Source organism: Aspergillus nomiae (assembly GCF_001204775.2).
Source record: "Aspergillus nomiae NRRL 13137 chromosome Unknown contig00073, whole genome shotgun sequence".
Lineage (NCBI taxonomy): Eukaryota > Fungi > Ascomycota > Eurotiomycetes > Eurotiales > Aspergillaceae > Aspergillus > Aspergillus nomiae.
In genome coordinates this window covers 80,263-98,594 of record NW_015378128.1, presented here as the reverse complement: position 1 = coordinate 98,594, position 18,332 = coordinate 80,263, and the positions used below count along the sequence as shown (strand labels likewise).

Genomic DNA, 18,332 nt, shown 5'->3' with positions numbered 1-18,332 from the left:
GAGTCGAAGAAGTGGGATCTAGACCCCGGTGGATACATAAAACAACAACAATTAGAGTTTAATCTTGCCTGAGCTGTTGTCCATCGTGCATTCAATTACATCCAGACTCTGTCGACTACTGCATTACCCCTGAAGATCATACCCCGAATCATTCTTCGAACTTAAAAAACTACAGCTTTGGCATCGTCAATCTGACCTGTCAGCGATTCTTCCCCTCATCGGCTATGTTCCAGCATCATGCAAAGCATCACCTCCATGGTGTATCGCGCATCGTTACCCGCGTTGTGCAAATGCCAGCCGGTCATATTGAATTCCTGAAGGATATCTGCCAATTTGCGCGTGGTCGGCTCGCCGCGAATGATACGGAAGAACTCTGCTGTGTCCACCGTCCCTATAAACCCGGCAGTTCCCTCCGGCTTGCGCTCCATCCGTACCCCTATCTGGCGGAGATACTGGATGTCGCTGTTTATAGCATGTCCAACGAGGATCAGGTGACGTGGTGCACGCGTCGGAGACGACGAAGATGAGACTTGGAAGGCGTCCTGTACAGTGGCTCCCAGATGATTGGCTGAGACCCATTCACTGGTCCCAAAATCGAAGTTCCCGGGACAGCCTGCAACAAAATGTTGGTTGACATGGTGAGCGTATTCTTGCACACGCAAATGACGCGACTTGATTTTGTCCCTCCAATGGGCCCCGTCTTCGGCTGGAGACATGCCGACGAGATCCAAGGTGTCCAGAGTGGAGATGCCCACCTCCGTTATCTGCTTATGATAATGCTCGTTAGATTCCACATCGATACTAATGAAAACAGGCTCCATCCAGAAAGGGAACGGTGCCGGCTTGTCCATGTGCAGCGGCTTGGGGGTCTCAGGCATAGGGTCCTGGGCTTTCTTTTCCTCCCAGGCCACGTCATCAATCAGGTCGTCTACCTCACTGGAGCGTAGACCCAGGTAACTCTGTGTTCGTCGGAGGCCCTCAACTAGGCGCCGTTGATTTTGCAGGCGTTGTTGCTGTTTGGCCTTAGAAGGCTTCTTTTTGTTTCTGGTTGTTTCCCATGCGGTCTCTACCATTTGTTCAAAGGCAAGGAACTGCTCGTCCATTCCAGATGAAGGACGAGGTGCCTCCGATGAGACAGGAATTTGCGATTCGAGGCGGTCTTTCGTTTCCCGACATATGCTTCTGCCTATGAATACGGGCTGCGGAAAGCCTTCCTTTTGAAAGGAAAGAACCAGTCCTTCATCCGATAGAGTAAAGTTGCACTGCAGGGCACGATTAATCTCCTGGAAAAAGGCACGGACCTGGGCAGTGGGCACGAGAAGCAGATGACGAGGGCCCGTAAGAGGTGGAAGCTTGATATAGTACCTGCATTGTCAGAGGGGCACTGCAATTGGAACAAGTTAAACACTCACAGATCCCAACATCGGTTCCAGAACTTGCCTCCATCAAAGAATTCGCTAGCCAGTTTCTGTGATAGCGGGCCTTTGATGTACTTGTAGGCGTACCTTGAGATTGTCACCAAAGGAGAGAAAGTCCCGTCGTGAGGCACATCAGAGCCTTCTCGAGAAGAGGAGGTATAGACCGGAATTGTCTGCGCAGAAGATCCAGGAATTGGAGTCACGCTTTCGGAAACCTCCTCTCGCGCGTTCTCATGCCGCTCATTGCCGGCATCTGGTTTAGATGGTCCGATGCTCTGCGCCAGCTGTGAAATGGTAGGTTTCGAGGGCTCCCTGCCAGTATTGACGTTGTCATTGGTAGAACTAGAGTCCCGGTTGGACTGAACCTCAGGCACAGTTCGAAGCTGAGTATCGAGTCTCAGCAAGGCCTCGTCCTGGCTGAACAATAAATTTAGACGTGCTGTTCTATCCATAATTTCCAATCTGTTTGGGAGAGCTCAGATTCAACAAATAATGACGATGAGATGAAGGAGGAAATCAATGGGAATGTGTAACAGAGAAGAGGAGGGTGCGTTTGTCTATAAAGCAAACCAGAAACCAGGCAACTGCATGACCCCAGTATTGGCAACTTGAATTCACTTGAGAGCATAGTTCAAAAGAGATAGATCGGTATTTTACAGAAAAGCATGGTATATTCATCACCTCTGGTCTCCTGGCTGTGTGGGTGTATTCCCCACTGCATTGTGTCAACTGTGGTGAAGAAATGAATTCAATAGAGTCCTTCTCCAGTCAATGTCACTACAGGAGCCTTTGAAGACTGAAAAATACTATCAACATCAACATTATTTTTGTTGTGTTTCTTCACTCTACTAGTGTATAGCAACAAAGATACACCTGAGTTGTATAGATCCATATCGAGCTATTCCGGAATAGGAATAGATCACGTGTCGGAGTCAGCCGAAGGCGCAGGACCAATCGCAGTGGATGGGGAACTCCCGTCTACTCACTACTACTTGCTTCCATCTTTCCCTTCATCACCTCATCCCCCTTTTCATTACCGGTGCTGGACTATAGAACCGGACCCGGTCGGTCTGTCTCACGTAGACAGTCCATGCGTTTGGATTGAACTCTCCTCGATGGCCTCGCCGTCACACATGGTGCCGTCATAAACAATAACATTTCAGCCGCGCTCCAGCCTCTCCCTCCGCGCCTCTGCTACTACCCATGATGGCGGACTACGACGACGACGACGCTGGTGGAGTCATCCTGGATGGCCCTTTTGATCCTGACGCCCAAGCCACCGTCACCGACTTCATCGATTACACCGAATACCTCCCTGCTGATATCATCCGTTCCCTTACTCTCATCCGCGGCTTGGACGAGCGCTATCTGGAAGCCACTCAGGGCGTGCATGAGCTCACCAAGACCTATGGACAACTCCCCGAATTACCTCCAGATGGACGTCCTGATGCGCGCAATTTGCGCAAAGATATCTCCTCCCAACTCGACCGCGCAATCAATGCTCGCGAGTCCGCTTACGCGGAGGCCTGTCGTTTATACGATGTTGTCGATCGCCACTTCAATCGCTTAGACTGTATCAAGCAGAAGCTCGAGGCACTTCCAAAGCCACCGCCCGCCGAACCCACTGCGCCGCAGACTGTTCCCGTCACTAAGCGTGGTCGACCAACGAAGAAAGGTGACGATGTGGTAGCCACAACGCGCATCACGCTACGCTTGGATAGCCATGACAACCCGAAATCTGCATCATCTCTTAAATCAAGAACACGACGGTCAGTCCTCTCAGCGGAGCACCTTGCCGGTCTACACCCCGACTCACCGATTGCCAGCACCGAGCATTCGGATGTGGAGGAGCCCAAGGCTGTACCGTCAGAGTCGCCTGCTAATCCGGCAGTCCCTCAAGGCCGGAAAGAGAAACAAGGCCGGCGATCACGGACGTCGCTTGGCACTCATACACATAGCGGTGTAGCAAATATATCAACGAGTAATGCCCTGGCAATGCTCAAACCTCCTCCTGAAGACGCAAAGCCGGGCAGCGAGGACATGCCGTGGTTACGTCTGACAGAGTGGGAGATGACCAAGCTGCGTAAGAAGATGAAGAAAAACGCCGTGTGGCAGCCGAGTGAGGTGATGATACACCGCGAGCTAGCCCTTCGAGGCCGGGGATGGGAGGCTTATAGAGCTGCGAAAGCACAAGCGGAGGCTAACGGGTCCGAGTTCATCGACTGTGATGATATCATGAACAACTATATCCCAGGAAAATTAACCAAACGGAGTGAAGCAACCAAAGATACGGAGGGTACATTCGAGACAAAGTTGAGCAATCGGGGTATGAAACTGAACGAGGCGAAGAAACTCAAACGTGAAAATCAAGCGCGGGAGCAAGCGGCTGCGGCTGCGGCCGAGGCAGAGTTGGCTGCCAAACGCCAGGGATCGGCTGCTTCTCCCGTTAAGGCTTCGGCCCCCCACAGCGATCAGGCCCAGGCTGGCAAACTAAGCAGAGCTGCGAAGAAAAGGAAAATCGATGAAAGTCCGGTCATGGATGCTACTACCACCTCTTTGGTAGGTGCCGAAACACGTACTGTGGTGCGAAGTCCGTCGAAACGCCGCAAGACAAGCGACACACCGATGGAATCGAGTGTCAGTGTCCCAAGTGCTTCAACTACCACTCCGTCAGCTAACGTACCCACGGCCGTTGCTGAAGTGACGCAAACGAAGCCCACCCCTCCACCAGCGTCTCCCGTTGCATCTAAGCGTTCTGTTCCACCATCTGGAGCTGTGGTCGCTCCACCTACCTTGGAGGGTACTACTACAACGCCTCCCGTAACCCGACCCCCTTCCAGGCGTCGCTCCGCTGCTGCGTCGGCCGAACCGGCTCCTTCTGTCGGGCTCATCACGGCAGGAAGAGAGCTTCGGCGAAAGAGCGCTACCCCTGCACGCAAGACCCCAGTTCCAGATGTTTCTCGAGCAGCTAGCTTGAGTGCACCTCGTCGCAGGAGGCGGCCCGCTCCAGGCCCCGTATCATCAGGACAAGACGGTGGTGCGGCAGTGAGCTACGGCCGCCGCAAAGCTAAACCCGGGAAAAAGCGGTTTCGCGAGAACGGTCCGAAGGACGGTGACATCCGCATTGATGAAGACGGTGTACTAGAGGAAATCGACCCTAATGAGCCTCGCTATTGCCTTTGTGGGGACGTAAGCTTCGGTACAATGATCTGTTGTGAGAACACTGACGTACGTGACCTGCCCTATGACTTCCAATTACCGGAAACTAACTAATATTTGTAGTGTGACAGGGAATGGTTCCACCTTGACTGCGTCGGACTCTCTGAAGTTCCCAGTCGAACTGCTAAATGGTACTGTCCGGAGTGTCGCGTGAGGTTCAACAAGGGGACCGATGGAATAGTCAAGATCGGCCTTCGTCGGTAGCTTATTCCATTATCATGGTATATTTCTGAGAAGATAGCACGCGATCTACCACCTACTCCTCTTGAGTTCATGAGACCACGACATCGGAGCGTTATTTGGGAAATTTGTGCCTTGTACTGATTAATATTGATTGATAGTTTCGCAGCATGGCGAAGTGGTGGACGGCGGAGTTTGGAGTTGGCTTTCTTCATTCTAACGCATTAGTTGAGGCTGGGTGTCTTCACTTATTGTGTTGCTCTCATCTACGGATGCCAATTTGCATTTGTCCTGTTACACTTGCGCTTCCCCAGAGATAATATCTCCTGAACTGTTTACAGTCCTTCTTTTTTTTTTCTTTCTATGTCTACAGACAGATCTTCCAGTACGAAGAATATTTAACCTTCATTAACTTTCATGGATACATTTTATCACATACAAAATCATGGCTCAAGAGATCAGATCACTTCAGCTCCCACTTGTCGCCCTCGTTCACGATCTCGACGGGCCGCCTCTCGTCCAGCGAGATCCGTCCCGCATGCAGAATAGCCGTTGTCGCAATTGTGTTCTTGAGTGTCGGAAGAGGTCTGGCATCGAGCTGATCCAGAGTAACCCGACCCTCATTGACTGCTGTGACGGCGTCAATGAACTTCTCGAAGCTAATGTAGCCGTAGCCAGTTTGGCCGCTGAAGTTGCCGTCCTCGTCTGGTGCGTAGCGCATATAGAATCTACACCAATTCCCCGTTGTTAGCGATGGCATGCCCTCGGCAATCTGGAGACAGGCATGGAATACTCACGGGTTCACCCAGATCAAACCCTGCTCATCCTCGGTGACATCGTAGCCACGCTTGGCCTGGTTAATGCGGACCTCACCCTTAGAGCCCATATCTATAGACCCAGTCAGCACAATCCAGCTCGACTGCACAGTAAAGAGAACAAGAGAAAAGACAAAAGGCCAAAAACATACAATGGAAATATTGGTTCGAATGCACACCCGCCCTCTGCGGCGCCGTCCACGAAGCAGTATAAACGCCCGTCGCAACCCGCGACGGATCACTCTTCTTCCTCCACTCCACCAACAGCGTAATCGTATCCTCTGTCTCATTTACACAGCCCAAATCCAGCGCCGTACCCTTGGACGCCGAGGCCGTGACCTTCACCGGCGCATACTCAGGCACCATGCTCTCGTTGATATCGATATGGTGCGAGTTCAAATAGTACGAGATATCGCTGTCCTTGCCGGCCCAGGCCTTGAACGTCTCCAGCTGGCTCTTGGGCTGGCTCATGTAGCTGTAGAAGTAGTTGAAGTCGCCCAGGTTGCGGGCCTTCGCGCGCGCATCGGAGTATGCCGGGTCGAAGCGCTTGTGGTGCTCGATGAAGACGAAGACACCGTGCTTGCGGGCTTCTTCAAGGAGCGTAAGGTGGTCGGAGAGGAGCTGGGTTGCGGGCTTGGTGATCAAGACGTGGATCTTGCGCTGGATGGCATAGAGGGCGATGGGGAAATGAGTTGGGTCGGGGGTGAAGATTGTGATTGCTGAGCCGGGCTCGAGGGCATCGATGGCGGCCTTGTAGGCGTCTGGGTCGGTTTGATCGTCCGCTGGGTAGGAGGTGAAGGAGACATCGAGGCCGTTGTAGACTTCGGAGATGTTCTTTTGGAGGTGGGAGCCTTTTTTGGGTCTTGTGAGGATGCGATGTATAGCATGTTTGTTTGGGGTAACTTACGGATTCCGGGGAATTTGCGTCCAGACACTCCTACCATGCTCAGGTTGCCGACTTTGCCTCGTCGGCGCAGGTCGAAGAGGGTCAGGCCTACTACGCCGACCTTTTTGTCGGATGTTGAAGCGGTGCCACCGACATAGCCTGTGGTGTACTCGCCCGTACCCACCTGAGAATGACCATGGTCAGCCGTTCAATTCTGTAGTATAGGTGATTACAGGCCAATGGATGCGACTTACCATCAATACACTAGGAGGAGCCATTTTGCACTTGCGACGTTCGATTGTTGCCTGCTTGGGGGAGAACTACAGTCTTGTAACCTCACGGGCGGCGGGGTAGAGAGGTGGGAGAGGGAGTGAAACTGAGAAAACAGGGAAAAGAAATAGAAGACAATGTTCTAGTCATTTTGACTGCGCATCCACGAGTTTTGTAATTCCCTCAGGCGGGCAGATGACGGAAGAATCTCCATCCCACCAGATTGCCTGTTTGGGGAACGTCATTAGCCGATGCGGCACTTGATTTGTGCATTTATTATTATACGAGGATCTTGTCAATATGTTCTTGCTTTGATGTTAGCAAACAGAGTTAGAGGATAATTTCTCCCTCCGTTGGCATCATATTTGCTTGGACCTGGTGACCGCATTGAGGCTTTCTTGGAATTTATAATCGTTAACACAGTCTGCCATGTTTAGTTGTCGGTTGCGCTGTGATGCCCATAACGGTTTACCTATTCGGCCTTTGATTCCCCGAGCTGATTGTAAAATCCGATTGGGTGTAATTCCACGAGCAGCGAGGGTAGCCATCATTGGTGGATAAATATCTTGCCGGTCAAAAAGCCGAAGCTGGAGTGGGCCCTCGAAGTGGATTAGGAAAGTGGGGCAGTGGGGGAGTGGGATGGGCAAATGATCCAGAATCATGTGCTGCATCGCGGGGTAAACATAGGAGCAATTACCCGGTGCCTGGGTATGGCGTTGGTATATAGCTATCACTAGAGTCCCGATCACTCAGACTTGGTCTTGGTTTTATTCTGCTCCAATTGGTTAGCTGTGACTTGAATTTCGCAAGAAGCGCAGATACAGAATTTATCAGGTATGCACTCAATATTCATAGATGCTCTATAGTTGTTTCATATACTCCGCTCTATGTATACCATTGCACCATTCAGTACTAATATCTGGCAGACAGATAGCATCAAGATGGCGTCCCGTACTCCCCTCCGCCCCGGAGCTTACGCTCCTACCATGACCTTTTTCAACCCTGACACTGAAGAGCTTGACACTCCTACCATCCGTCGTCATGCTGTCCGTCTTGCCAAGGCGGCCTGGTCGGTCTGGTCACTATGGGCTCCAACGGAGAAGCAGTTCACCTAACCCGCGAGGAGCGCAAGACCGTCATTCGCGAGACACGATCTGCGCTTGTGGAGGCTGGCTTCTCCAACGTACCTGTCATCACTGGAGCCAGCGAGCAGAGCATCCGTGGCACAATTGATCTGTGCAAAGAATCCGCTGAAGCAGGTGCGGAATATGCTCTCATCGTGCCCCCAAGCTACTATCGCTATGCTGTTGGCAACGACGAGACCCTGTATGAGTACTTCACTGCAGTGGCAGATGGCTCCCCTCTGCCGTTGATCCTTTATAATTACCCCGGTGCTGTGTCCGGGATCGACATGGACTCGGACCTGATCATCCGCATCTCGCAACACCCTAACATCGTGGGTACTAAGTTCACCTGCGCCAACACAGGCAAATTGACCCGTGTCGCTACCGCCCTCAATGCCATCGCCCCTGAATCGCCTCTGGCTCCCAAACACAAGAACGTCTCGACCAAGAAAGTCGAGAACCATCCTTATGTGGCCTTTGGTGGCATTGCAGACTTTACTCTGCAGACCTTGACCTCTGGTGGTTCCGCTATTCTGGCCGGTGGTGCCAATGTGCTTCCCCGTTTGTGTGTACAGATTTTCAACCTTTGGAGCGCTGGTCGCTTTACAGAGGCTATGGAAGCCCAGCAGCTTCTGAGTTCTGCCGATTGGGTACTCACTAAGACTGCCATCCCGGGTACCAAGGGTGCCATTCAGTCGTATTATGGCTACGGAGGCTATCCTCGCCGGCCCTTGGGACGGCTGAGCGAGGCTAAGACGCAAGAGGTAGCTGATAAAATCAAAGAAGCTATGGAGGTGGAGCGGTCGTTGCCTGATATTGCATAAATACCTCTCCTGTACCTACCTTTCTATTATTATTTTTTTTTAAAAAAAAAAAAAAAAAAACCACACGTCTGTTTCTTAGAAGATTCGCCTAGTAAAATGCTCGATTGTGGCTATTAGACCCACATCACGAACTATCAATGCTACAAAACCCTGTAAAGGTCTACGGTTGGCCCAGTAAAGCAGTCGTGGAGTATACAATGCGCTTCGTGACGGTTCCTGAATCGGGAGAGTACGTACCGAACGGATTTCGGACAGATTGCCGAACCTTCTGTCTTGGGAAACCGAAGTGCCCCCACGCCAATTGTCATCGATTTGACCTCTCACTGGTGGACAAACTTTAGCGGGCTGAGGTGACACTACAGTTGGATCTTGTGGGTGTTCTTGGTAAGGGTGTCAGTTGAACTTGATAACACCGATGAGGGGTAAAAAAAAAAGGAAAGGGAAAACAGAAAGTCACCTCTAGGAGTACGGAAATCGGCATACCATGTTCCATGTTCTCAAGAATAGTTCACTTCCTGTGTACAATAGAATGTAGCGTATAGTATATTGCAGTCTGAGAGATCAAGTATTCATAGACATTGGGCTGCCTGGAGCGAGCTTTATGGCGCGGGGTCGCCCGACGTATACGAAGCTGTATAGGATTCCTCGCTTCAACCCCGCAAGTCTCAATTGTACGGTAGTCGCATATTAGGCGCTTAATCTGTTGTAGGGAATGAGATTGAAACTGGGAATGCAATCAGATTCACGGAGTCACCGAGTGCCCAGTCCTTCCAACTGCTCGGAGGAGAGAATACCCACCATGACTGCAAACACGGGCAGTAAATGGATGGCTCCGCAGCCCTGTTAGTTTGTTGGCGTGGCGATCAAATTATAAAGGTCGGCCTCGCCTGGTGGAAGGCGTTTTTCTTTTCATCTTCCTTTCACCATTCCCACTCCAACTTACCCCGTCCATACATCGTCCGTTGTTTTCCCCCCACCATTAACTGTATTATTCGACAACATGCCTTATCCCGAAGAAGCTGAAGGTTTCCAAGTCGATAGCCCTGTGACTTATACCAACTTCAATAAACGATTCGTACGTCCAGACTCTTCCTCTCCTCGCTTTTGTCGCTAGAAGACTAATGATACCGTCGCGTGCAGTTCAAGTTGAAGCCGTTTGGCGACTATGGTATGTTGGGGTCGTTTCTAACACATGTGAAAGGATATCACTAACAAATCCGTAGACGTTGACATTAAGATCGAGGCTTGTGGTGTCTGCGGGAGTGATCTGCACACTATCAGCGGTACGCTCTCCGTCAATGCTCAGTATTCCCTTTGACGACTCTAGCAGTAGCTGACATAGTGTGATATACATTAGGTGGTTGGGGAGATCAGAAATTTCCTCTTTGCGTTGGTCATGGTAAGTGCCATCCTTTTCAGCTTTTCAGAATCATGGAGCCTATTAACGAGATTACCTCCGCTAGAAATCATCGGCAGAGCGATTCGCGTCGGACCAAAAGTCACATTGATCCAAGAAGGCCAACGCGTCGGTGTTGGCGCCCAGTCATACTCCTGCGGCGAGTGCAAACAATGCAAGAACGACAACGAGACCTACTGCCCCGTCCTCATGATGGATACCTACGGCTCTGAGTGGCCGGAGACTGGCATCGTCAGCCAAGGTGGATACTCATCGCATGTGCGCACTCACGAACACTGGGTATTCCCTATCCCCGAACAACTCGAAACCAACCTTGTCGCCCCCATGCTATGTGCCGGTCTGACTGCATATTCACCGCTGGTCCGTAACGGCGCCGGACCTGGCAAGAAGGTGGGAATTGTGGGGTTGGGTGGAATTGGTCACTTTGGAATCATGTTTGCCAAAGCCCTTGGAGCGGAAACCTGGGCAATCTCCCGGTCTCGCGCTAAGGAGGCGGATGCACGAAAGTTGGGAGCGGATGGATACATTGCTACGGCGGAGGAAGGTTGGGAGAAGGATCACCTGTGCTCGTTTGATCTGATCATCAACTGCGCCAGCTCTTCCCAGGGCTTTGATCTGGCCAAATATTTGTCCCTCATGGACGTCCATGGTCGCTGGATCAGCGTCGGACTTCCCGAGGAAGAAGGTCAGGTCATCAAGGCACAGAACCTGATCGCGAACGGAGTCTTGATTGGAGCTAGCCACTTGGGTAGTCGGCGGGAAATGCTGGATATGCTCAAGTTGGCAGCAGATAAGGGTCTACGGGGATGGGTTGAGGAACTGCAGATCGGTGAGGAGGGACTCAAGGAAGCCATGGTTCGAATGAAGAAGGGAGATGTTCATTATCGATTTACCATGACCGGGTACGACAAGGTGTTTGGTTGAGCCGAGACAAAGGTTGTAAAGTATGATAGGGAAGAATACCAAAAATGATGACTTTTCTAAAGCGAAAGTAGAGGAGGATGACGGGGGAACACTCGTCTGTGTATAAACTGGAGGTGGGGGTAGAAGTAATTATAATCAATCCTCAAGGTCCCTACTTCCGTCCTCAACCATACCCTGTTCTCCTTAGGTCCTTTCTTAGTTATAAGGGAAAATTGATATGTTTTATTTGACTTATATTTTCACTTTGGTTTAGTTCGTTTTCTACTCGCTATTTTCTTTATTTTGCGCTATTATCCTTCTAAAAACCACTCTCGAAGAGCAACCCTCGTAGACTGTAACAGCGGTGTACTATATAAATGCGGTCAAGGCCATTCCAGTTCTGAATCATACATTCAGAAGTATGAGTGTGTTCGCCTGGATCGCACATCCTTCCACAGACCAATTTAACAAAGCAATAAATATAAATATATATATATACGTATACACCTCTCGAGGTATTTGCATGTGAAATAGGATTATAACTAAAAATACATTTGAACCCGTATTAAAGGGGAAGGAGAATTTATCAAGATTAGGGTTGCTTACGCCTTCCCGCCTGAATTCTCGGGGGACAACGAAAGATTCCGATGATCGGTTGACAGCGACAGCACACACGGACAAAGCGCAGGTGCCCAAGACCGACACGGGTGGATCATCGTGAGATTTGCGAAACCCCACGGGGGCGGGAGGCAGATTTCTTGCACCGGCCTAGATTCACGATGGAGCCGATCTTCAACGTATTCTTTAAACGGAGTCCTATTGTATAGTCTATCCAGCGTTGAATGTTTCCATAGAATCAATCATAGACAGGAGGTTATTCTGTTTGTGTTATCAACTCAATTGATACCTTGCTTACATACTACGACGATGAATGCACTCAGATAATACCATAATGCATTTGTTCCCAAGAAGGGTCAGTTGGGCTGACTTGTCGGAATGAGTTGGTGCCCCGAAATAGTAACTCTTCTTTTTTTTTTGTTGGATAAGCAAGGCATTGCTATTTGACTTTGATTTTGACTTTGATCTGTTTGGAGGGTCAACAAAATAAAAAACATAAATAAAAAAAGAAATAAATTCCTTTTGGGAAGGAAACTTTTTGCTGGAATATTTTTTTTTCATTTCCTCATTAAAGCTCCCACGCCACCAGTGCGTAAATTCAGGGGCAGAAACAGCCCAAAGGCTTTGTGTGGTACGGAGTACATTGACATTGATTAACTTTTTCTTCTTCTTCTCTTCTTTGGACGAATTGATTTTTGTTCGCCTCCAATGACGCCCAATCAATTTTGCCTTCCGGCGCGACCACTCACCGGAGCCTATCGGACTGGGGGGGCAAATTCTTTTCTTTTGGGGGTCTCTCACCGCCCTGCTGATAAGTAGCTTTTCTCCCTTTTTCTCCCTCTCCTGATGTTAAGTTCTTTTTCCCCCTCTTGTCAGCTTTCCCTTTTTTTTTTGTTTTTCTCTCTCTTTGTGTTCGGATTCCTTAGATTGATTTGTATTAGATTCTCACCCTCCTGTCCGGTCCTTTCTTTTTGTGGTAGACATCCTTTCTCTCATTCTTTATCTGTTCTGGGTGGTCGGTGTTTCTTATCAGGAGTTACTTGTTTAAGCGGACCCTTTATTTTTTTTGTTGCCCTTGCCTACATCATTCAAGCCTCCCCATAATTTGTCTGTTACAAGATACCTGCTCAAGAACCGACGGGCACTTCGCTGCATACTTATTCCACACTCTCACATTTGTTCCTTGCTGTTCCCTGGAATTGTGTCTCAGGGTTGGTGAAAGGGGCCCTCTTGTATCAGTATATAGTCGATCTGCGGAGTCTCCGATCATCCTGCATTATCTCTCTATATTCGATTCGCGACACCATGTCCCCACGTGAGGCTGCGACACTTCCCTCCCGGCGGCGTCCTTCCCTCTCCTTCAGACCTCGACCTCGGACGGCTACCACATCGACCCATCAGACAACCCGTTTCGAAAACGACGTATGGAGTGGAGGGTCAGCTGTCGATGCAGCCAATGATGAAGGACAGGTGTTGGAGGAAATGAATCATTTCCCTGAACCTGTTCCTAGGCGCCGAGAAGCCAAAAGCTTCTCCAGTTTACGCCATCCTGTTGATGGCTTGCGCGCGCTCGGCCGCCGCTTGTCGGTCACGATCCGGAATAAGTCTTCCAGGCATTCGGCTCACCACCATCAAGATGACCTGGGCGACTTGAACCATGAACCCGAATTCGCGCCTAGAAATAGGCATTCATGGTGCAAGGGTACCAGTATCGATCGCCGATTGTCTCATCACAGCGTATCGGCGCTGCACGGCTTCTATACACCAAGTACGCCTATGCGTGCTCCGATTCCAGGCAATGGCTCGGAGCCGCCCGTTCTTCCGGATGATTTCTATGCAGGTGCAGCTGCTCGGGCGGCCGCTGCGGCCCAGAACGAGCTGTTCAGGGCCGAGAGAGATGGTGCGAAGTACTCCGACACGGGTCTGACGAGAGATTCGGAGAGCGGTATTGGTATCGACCTGCGTGACCGCTCCGAACTCTCCGACACGGATCTCGCCTTTCTGCGCTTGGATCCGGTGACTCACCTACCACCAGAGGTCATGTCACACATCTTTACTTATCTCGATCCCCAGTCTCTCATGCAATGCGAATCGGTCTCTCGCGCTTGGAGTGAGCAGGCATCCTCCCGGCATATTTGGAGACATGTGTTCCGTCACACCTATGGACATAGTCGCCCTGTCGGCACCTCGAAGAAAAAACGATCTGCTGGCTTAGGAAAATCTCTCCCAGACCAAGACTGGAAGAGAATGTTCCTTGTCCGCCGCGCGCTGGAGCAGCGGTGGAAGGAAGGCAAGGCTGCTGCAATTTATCTCCACGGACATAAAGACAGCGTGTATTGTGCACAGTTTGATGAGTATGTCATTCAGCAAGCAAATCATTATCACCAACTAACCGCCTACAGGGACAAAATCATTACTGGATCTCGTGATCGAACCATCAGAGTGTGGGATGCTCATTATCCTTGGCCATGCCGCAAGATTATCGGACCTCCTCCGGGAGATATCGCCGGTATTGGGCCTGTCAATAACATGTCTCAGCAGTCATCTGGAAAGCCCCCTTTTCTTACAATTTGCCCCCCGCCGACGCTTTCCGCTGGGATTACCACCCCGGTTGAACAAGCTTCAGAATACCATAGTGCATCCATTCTTTGCCTTCAATTCGATGAGGAGATCATGGTCACGGGGTCATCTGACTATACCTGCATTGTTTGGGATATCCAGAATGATTATCAGCCTATTCGTCGCCTGGAAGGCCACCGCGCAGGTGTGCTAGATGTGTGCTTTGATGACCGTTACATTGTTTCTTGCTCGAAGGATACCACCATCTGTGTCTGGGATCGGCATACTGGAGCTCTCCTTCAAAGGCTTGTCGGCCACAGGGGCCCTGTCAACGCAGTTCAGCTACGTGGCGACTTGATTGTCTCTGCGAGCGGAGATGGCGTGGCCAAATTGTGGAACATCACTTCTGGTCACTGTGTCAAGGAATTTCACAGTAAAGATCGCGGACTTGCGTGCGTTGAGTTTAGTGAAGATGCCAGGACTATCCTCACTGGCGGTAACGATCAGGTTATATATCAGTTTGATGCAAACACCGGTGACATGGTCAATGAGCTAAAGGGCCACGAAGGGCTGGTCCGGTCTCTGCATCTGGACAGTGCGGGGCAGCGGATTGTCAGTGGAAGTTACGATATGAGTGTTAAGGTCTTTGATGCGCAGACCGGGGAGTTATCAATTGACCTACCCGGCTGGACCACCAGTTGGATGTTGAGTGTGAAGTCAGACTATCGACGCATCCTGGCCACGAGCCAGGATTCTCGAGCTGTCATCATGGACTTTGGTTATGGACTAGATGGCATTGAGTTGCTAGAGGAATAGACGGATATTTGCTTTTATCTGCTCCATCACAGGAAAAGTTTTGGTTTCAGGGAGTTTATACGGGTACTCAATCGGGGTCTTCTTCTCTTCATGTGGAAACTTGCCTTGTGCTGTTTGCGCTTTTTCTTTGCGCCTTTTTGGATATAATATTTTGGGATATACATTGGCTAGCGATAGAGCGTTGAACTTAAAAAGATGTTTACTTTGCTTTCTCACTTCAGTCTTCCTGCCAGAAAACATTCACAGTAGTTATGGTTATTGCCTTGCGATGGTAGACATCGTCCTGCGATACAGGGTATACTCGTGATCGCTGTGCTGCCGGGTGCCGCGTCGATCAATAACTGCCCACTTGGGCAGGTATCCATCAAATCCTTGCCTGAGGAATCGATACATTCTCACGGAAAGGGGCAGGGGGCCTTGTGATTGGCCAAGATCCCCCTTAGCGTCATGGCGGTCCCGTGGGTTTTGTCGACAGCAACAAAACAATCCTCTCAACGATTACTTTGCCTCAATTTTCAAACCAAGACCAAACTCTCACGTACCTGCGGAAACGCCCATCTATACGACTTCTTTGTTTCCTCTCACACTCCCTTAATTCATTGTACCCCCAGGAGCTCTTCCCGCTATCCCAACCGAACTCAAAACCAGGACCGTATACCCCACCATGGGCGAATCTAGGTTCGTTGGAAACCCCCTTTCAAAACAATCTGTGAAATAAGCCTCTTATGTGTGGATGTCAGCGACTAATCATTGTGGGATGAATAGGCAAGAGCTTCTGGCATGGCTTAACAACCTGTTGCAGCTGAACCTTACCAAGGTTGAGCAGTGCGGCACGGGGTACGTTCAACTTCCACGTTATGGATAATCCTGCTTCCTTACCCGGGCGACGGACTTGACTCCCTTGCAAAATTGGAGCCAAAACGGCGTGGGATATGGTTCCAGCATCTTCGCATATAGCTAGAATGGGCTGACGTATAATCTTGTGTAGTGCGGCTCTCTGTCAAGTCTTTGACTCAATCTTTAGTGAGTGTGCCATCTTACCCCTAGTAAATTTGTTATAGGACTAACAATTTCTTCCTGCTTTCTAGTGGATGTCCCCATGTCCCGTGTGAAATTCAACGTCAATACCGAGTACGCCTACCTTCAAAATTTCAAGGTTCTTCAAAGTACGTTCCTGGGTGGATTCGTTTGAATGGGGAAAGATCCTCCCTATTAACACAGCCTTTCGACAGACGTGTTTGCTCGCCACCAGGTAGACAAGCCGGTACCCGTACAACAACTTACCAAATGCCGCATGCAGGACAACCTTGAATTCCTGCAGTGGACGAAGCGATACTGGGACCAGCACTTCCCTGGTGGTGATTACGATGCTGTTGCTCGTCGGAAGGCTTCGGGTGCTCCCCCTGCTCCTGCTAGTGGTTCTCGCTCAGGCGCAGCATCGGCGGGAGCCACGCGGCGGGGAGCTACACCTACCACTGCTGCAGCTCGTCCACGAGTCGCTGCAGCAGGTGGGCCTAACGTGTCCGCCTTGCAGCAAGAGATTGCGACTCAGAAGGAAGCTATTGCCGGGTTGGAGAAGGAGCGGGATTTCTATTTTGCTAAGCTCCGAGACATTGAGCTTTTGCTGCAAAGTGCCATCGAGGCAGACCCCGAGTTGGAGAAGGATGACGATTCGTTGGTGAAGCACATCCAAGGTATTCTGTACTCGACAGAGGTATGAAAGATTTCCATCCCGTTCAAACGAATACGGACCGGGAGGACTAACTGTCGGACAGGAAGGATTTGAGATCCCAGCTGAAGAGGGTGAGGGTGCTGCGGATGAACTGGAGACATTCTAAATTCCGGTTGAGAAACGTTTGTCCGTTTTTAATACCCCCTCATAGTATGACTAGCGTTGCGTGGGTGGTTTTGACCCCTCATGTTTTGATTGGATTTCCTGTTACTCTCCTGAGTTGGGTCCTCGGTCAAGTTGTCGGAGAGAGAAAGAGAGAGAGACAGAGCTTGGCAGCTGGCACGAACTGGAGAGCGAGAAATCATGAGCTGTTTCGTGGACATTTGGCGATAGGACATTTGAATTTCCGTCAGGCTCCAGACGAGAGTCCAATAGAATTGTTCTCTACTTCTATAGTTCTACCTCCTCCTCCTCCTGTGGTAGTCTACCAATCGGTTCCAGTGCGAGGGCCACCGAATGAGCGAATTAATCTATGGTTCGGTTGGCCTCGAGGTCCTACATTCTTCGAAATTTCCACTCCGGAGATGGCATTCCAAGGCGGGAGATGGACACGCCACGACAGTATATAAAAATAGCAGTGTGGATCGGAGACGGAATTGACCCCATTTCTGGACGATTACACTTACGAAGACTTCGACTTCGTCTGACAATAATGTCGATAATTTACGGTTTCCCGGGGTTGCACCGCAGGCTCAGAATGGACGACTATAGGGTTACACAATTTGAAAATGGCCCTGGAAAAGTGAACTATAATCTCACCCAGGGACCGTGTACCTTGCAGCATGATAGGTGTGATGAACTGGGGGCGGAGACCAAACACTAGAAATTTTAGCCCCTTACTCCCAGGAGATATTATTGTATGCATATCAGGTCGTACGGGCTGCCGCCAACACTGCGCCGGGATCCTATTCTTGATCCTTCAAGGTTCGTAGTAGACTAATCGCAATCACTTCGAACTCGGCATAGTATTTAAATACTATGTAATCATGCACCACCGTCCTGGGTTAGACTGAAAAGAGCCTAGCGGGACAAATGGATTGAGGTGACACATTCCAAGCCGCGTGGGGCGTGCCGATGTAATATGGGCTAGAACATTCTGGTCGTTCAATTTCGTATCTTACCCGAAAGAGAGGTACGAGACCAACTTCTCTCACTTAAAAGTTGGTAGTGTGTGGTACTAGTAGGGTTTGGTTTGTACTCAATGGACCCTCAAATTATAGAGCAAGGTTGCATTCACTGCGAATCCCTCTTCCGCCTTGCACCAGATCAGATCTCCCCCTCTCAGAACCTTCAATGCGCTTGATCTGTGGCCGTTGATCTTCGGGAACCTTCAGATTTTGATGAGAGGGTGACAGACGGCATTCTATATTAAATTAAAGCTAGTCATCCACTCAAGGCATGTTAGTTAAATGAAGGTGAGACTTTCCCATCAGTGTTTTATTAAACTTAGTCTTGGCTTTCCCGCGTCGAGCCAATGATACTCCCTGGGTGCAAAAATGGCATCGCTTGATCCCCGAAGTGGAAAGGCTGTCATTTCGGGTACGCAATGCG

At 50.2% G+C, this 18,332-nt stretch overlaps 7 protein-coding genes across 7 annotated transcripts; 5 read left to right on the top strand and 2 right to left on the bottom strand.

Annotated features, from left to right (window-relative positions):
- Window positions 1-215: 215 nt before the first annotated feature.
- On the bottom strand, window positions 216-1,870 carry ANOM_003919 (uncharacterized protein; the record flags this gene model as incomplete). Its single annotated transcript, XM_015549176.1, has 2 exons — window positions 216-1,365; window positions 1,413-1,870. 2 exons carry the CDS (start codon window positions 1,868-1,870, stop codon window positions 216-218), a joined length of 1,608 nt encoding a protein of 535 aa, XP_015408630.1.
- Window positions 1,871-2,621: 751 nt separating this feature from the next.
- On the top strand, window positions 2,622-5,222 carry ANOM_003918 (putative PHD finger domain protein; the record flags this gene model as incomplete). The annotated part of the gene is made up of 2 exons (XM_015549175.1): window positions 2,622-4,646; window positions 4,701-5,222. 2 exons carry the CDS (start codon window positions 2,622-2,624, stop codon window positions 4,839-4,841), a joined length of 2,166 nt encoding a protein of 721 aa, XP_015408629.1. The 3' UTR covers window positions 4,842-5,222.
- A 58-nt stretch (window positions 5,223-5,280) lies between these two features.
- Window positions 5,281-6,902, bottom strand: ANOM_003917 (Gfo/Idh/MocA family protein; the record flags this gene model as incomplete). The annotated part of the gene is made up of 5 exons (XM_015549174.1): window positions 6,773-6,902; window positions 6,540-6,702; window positions 5,785-6,483; window positions 5,615-5,705; window positions 5,281-5,545 (listed from the first exon to the last, which is right to left on the bottom strand). The coding sequence occupies exons 1-5, from the start codon at window positions 6,794-6,796 to the stop codon at window positions 5,281-5,283; spliced, it is 1,242 nt and encodes a 413-aa protein (XP_015408638.1). The 5' UTR covers window positions 6,797-6,902.
- An 827-nt stretch (window positions 6,903-7,729) lies between these two features.
- On the top strand, window positions 7,730-8,736 carry ANOM_003916 (dihydrodipicolinate synthase family protein; the record flags this gene model as incomplete). Its single annotated transcript, XM_015549173.1, has 2 exons — window positions 7,730-7,861; window positions 7,915-8,736. The coding sequence occupies 2 exons, from the start codon at window positions 7,730-7,732 to the stop codon at window positions 8,734-8,736; spliced, it is 954 nt and encodes a 317-aa protein (XP_015408637.1).
- A 1,000-nt stretch (window positions 8,737-9,736) lies between these two features.
- ANOM_003915 (NAD(P)-dependent alcohol dehydrogenase) lies at window positions 9,737-11,077 on the top strand (the record flags this gene model as incomplete). The annotated part of the gene is made up of 5 exons (XM_015549172.1): window positions 9,737-9,811; window positions 9,877-9,904; window positions 9,960-10,019; window positions 10,094-10,135; window positions 10,200-11,077. The coding sequence occupies 5 exons, from the start codon at window positions 9,737-9,739 to the stop codon at window positions 11,075-11,077; spliced, it is 1,083 nt and encodes a 360-aa protein (XP_015408636.1).
- Window positions 11,078-12,979: 1,902 nt separating this feature from the next.
- Window positions 12,980-15,049, top strand: ANOM_003914 (F-box/WD repeat-containing protein; the record flags this gene model as incomplete). The annotated part of the gene is made up of 1 exon (XM_015549171.1): window positions 12,980-15,049. One exon carries the CDS (start codon window positions 12,980-12,982, stop codon window positions 15,047-15,049), a length of 2,070 nt encoding a protein of 689 aa, XP_015408635.1.
- Window positions 15,050-15,542: 493 nt separating this feature from the next.
- eb1 (microtubule-binding protein BIM1) lies at window positions 15,543-17,025 on the top strand. Its single transcript, XM_015549170.1, has 6 exons — window positions 15,543-15,727; window positions 15,815-15,886; window positions 16,038-16,072; window positions 16,138-16,215; window positions 16,282-16,763; window positions 16,825-17,025. Exons 1-6 carry the CDS (start codon window positions 15,714-15,716, stop codon window positions 16,885-16,887), a joined length of 744 nt encoding a protein of 247 aa, XP_015408634.1. The 5' UTR covers window positions 15,543-15,713; the 3' UTR covers window positions 16,888-17,025.
- The last annotated feature ends 1,307 nt before the right edge of the window (window positions 17,026-18,332 follow it).

Excerpts from the sequence above, each read along its gene's own strand:
- eb1 (XM_015549170.1), top strand. Across the intron at positions 15,887-16,037 it reads GTTGAGCAGTGCGGCACGGG|TGCGGCTCTCTGTCAAGTCT; the intron begins GTACGTTCAACT and ends AATCTTGTGTAG. Across the intron at positions 16,216-16,281 it reads AAATTTCAAGGTTCTTCAAA|ACGTGTTTGCTCGCCACCAG; the intron begins GTACGTTCCTGG and ends GCCTTTCGACAG.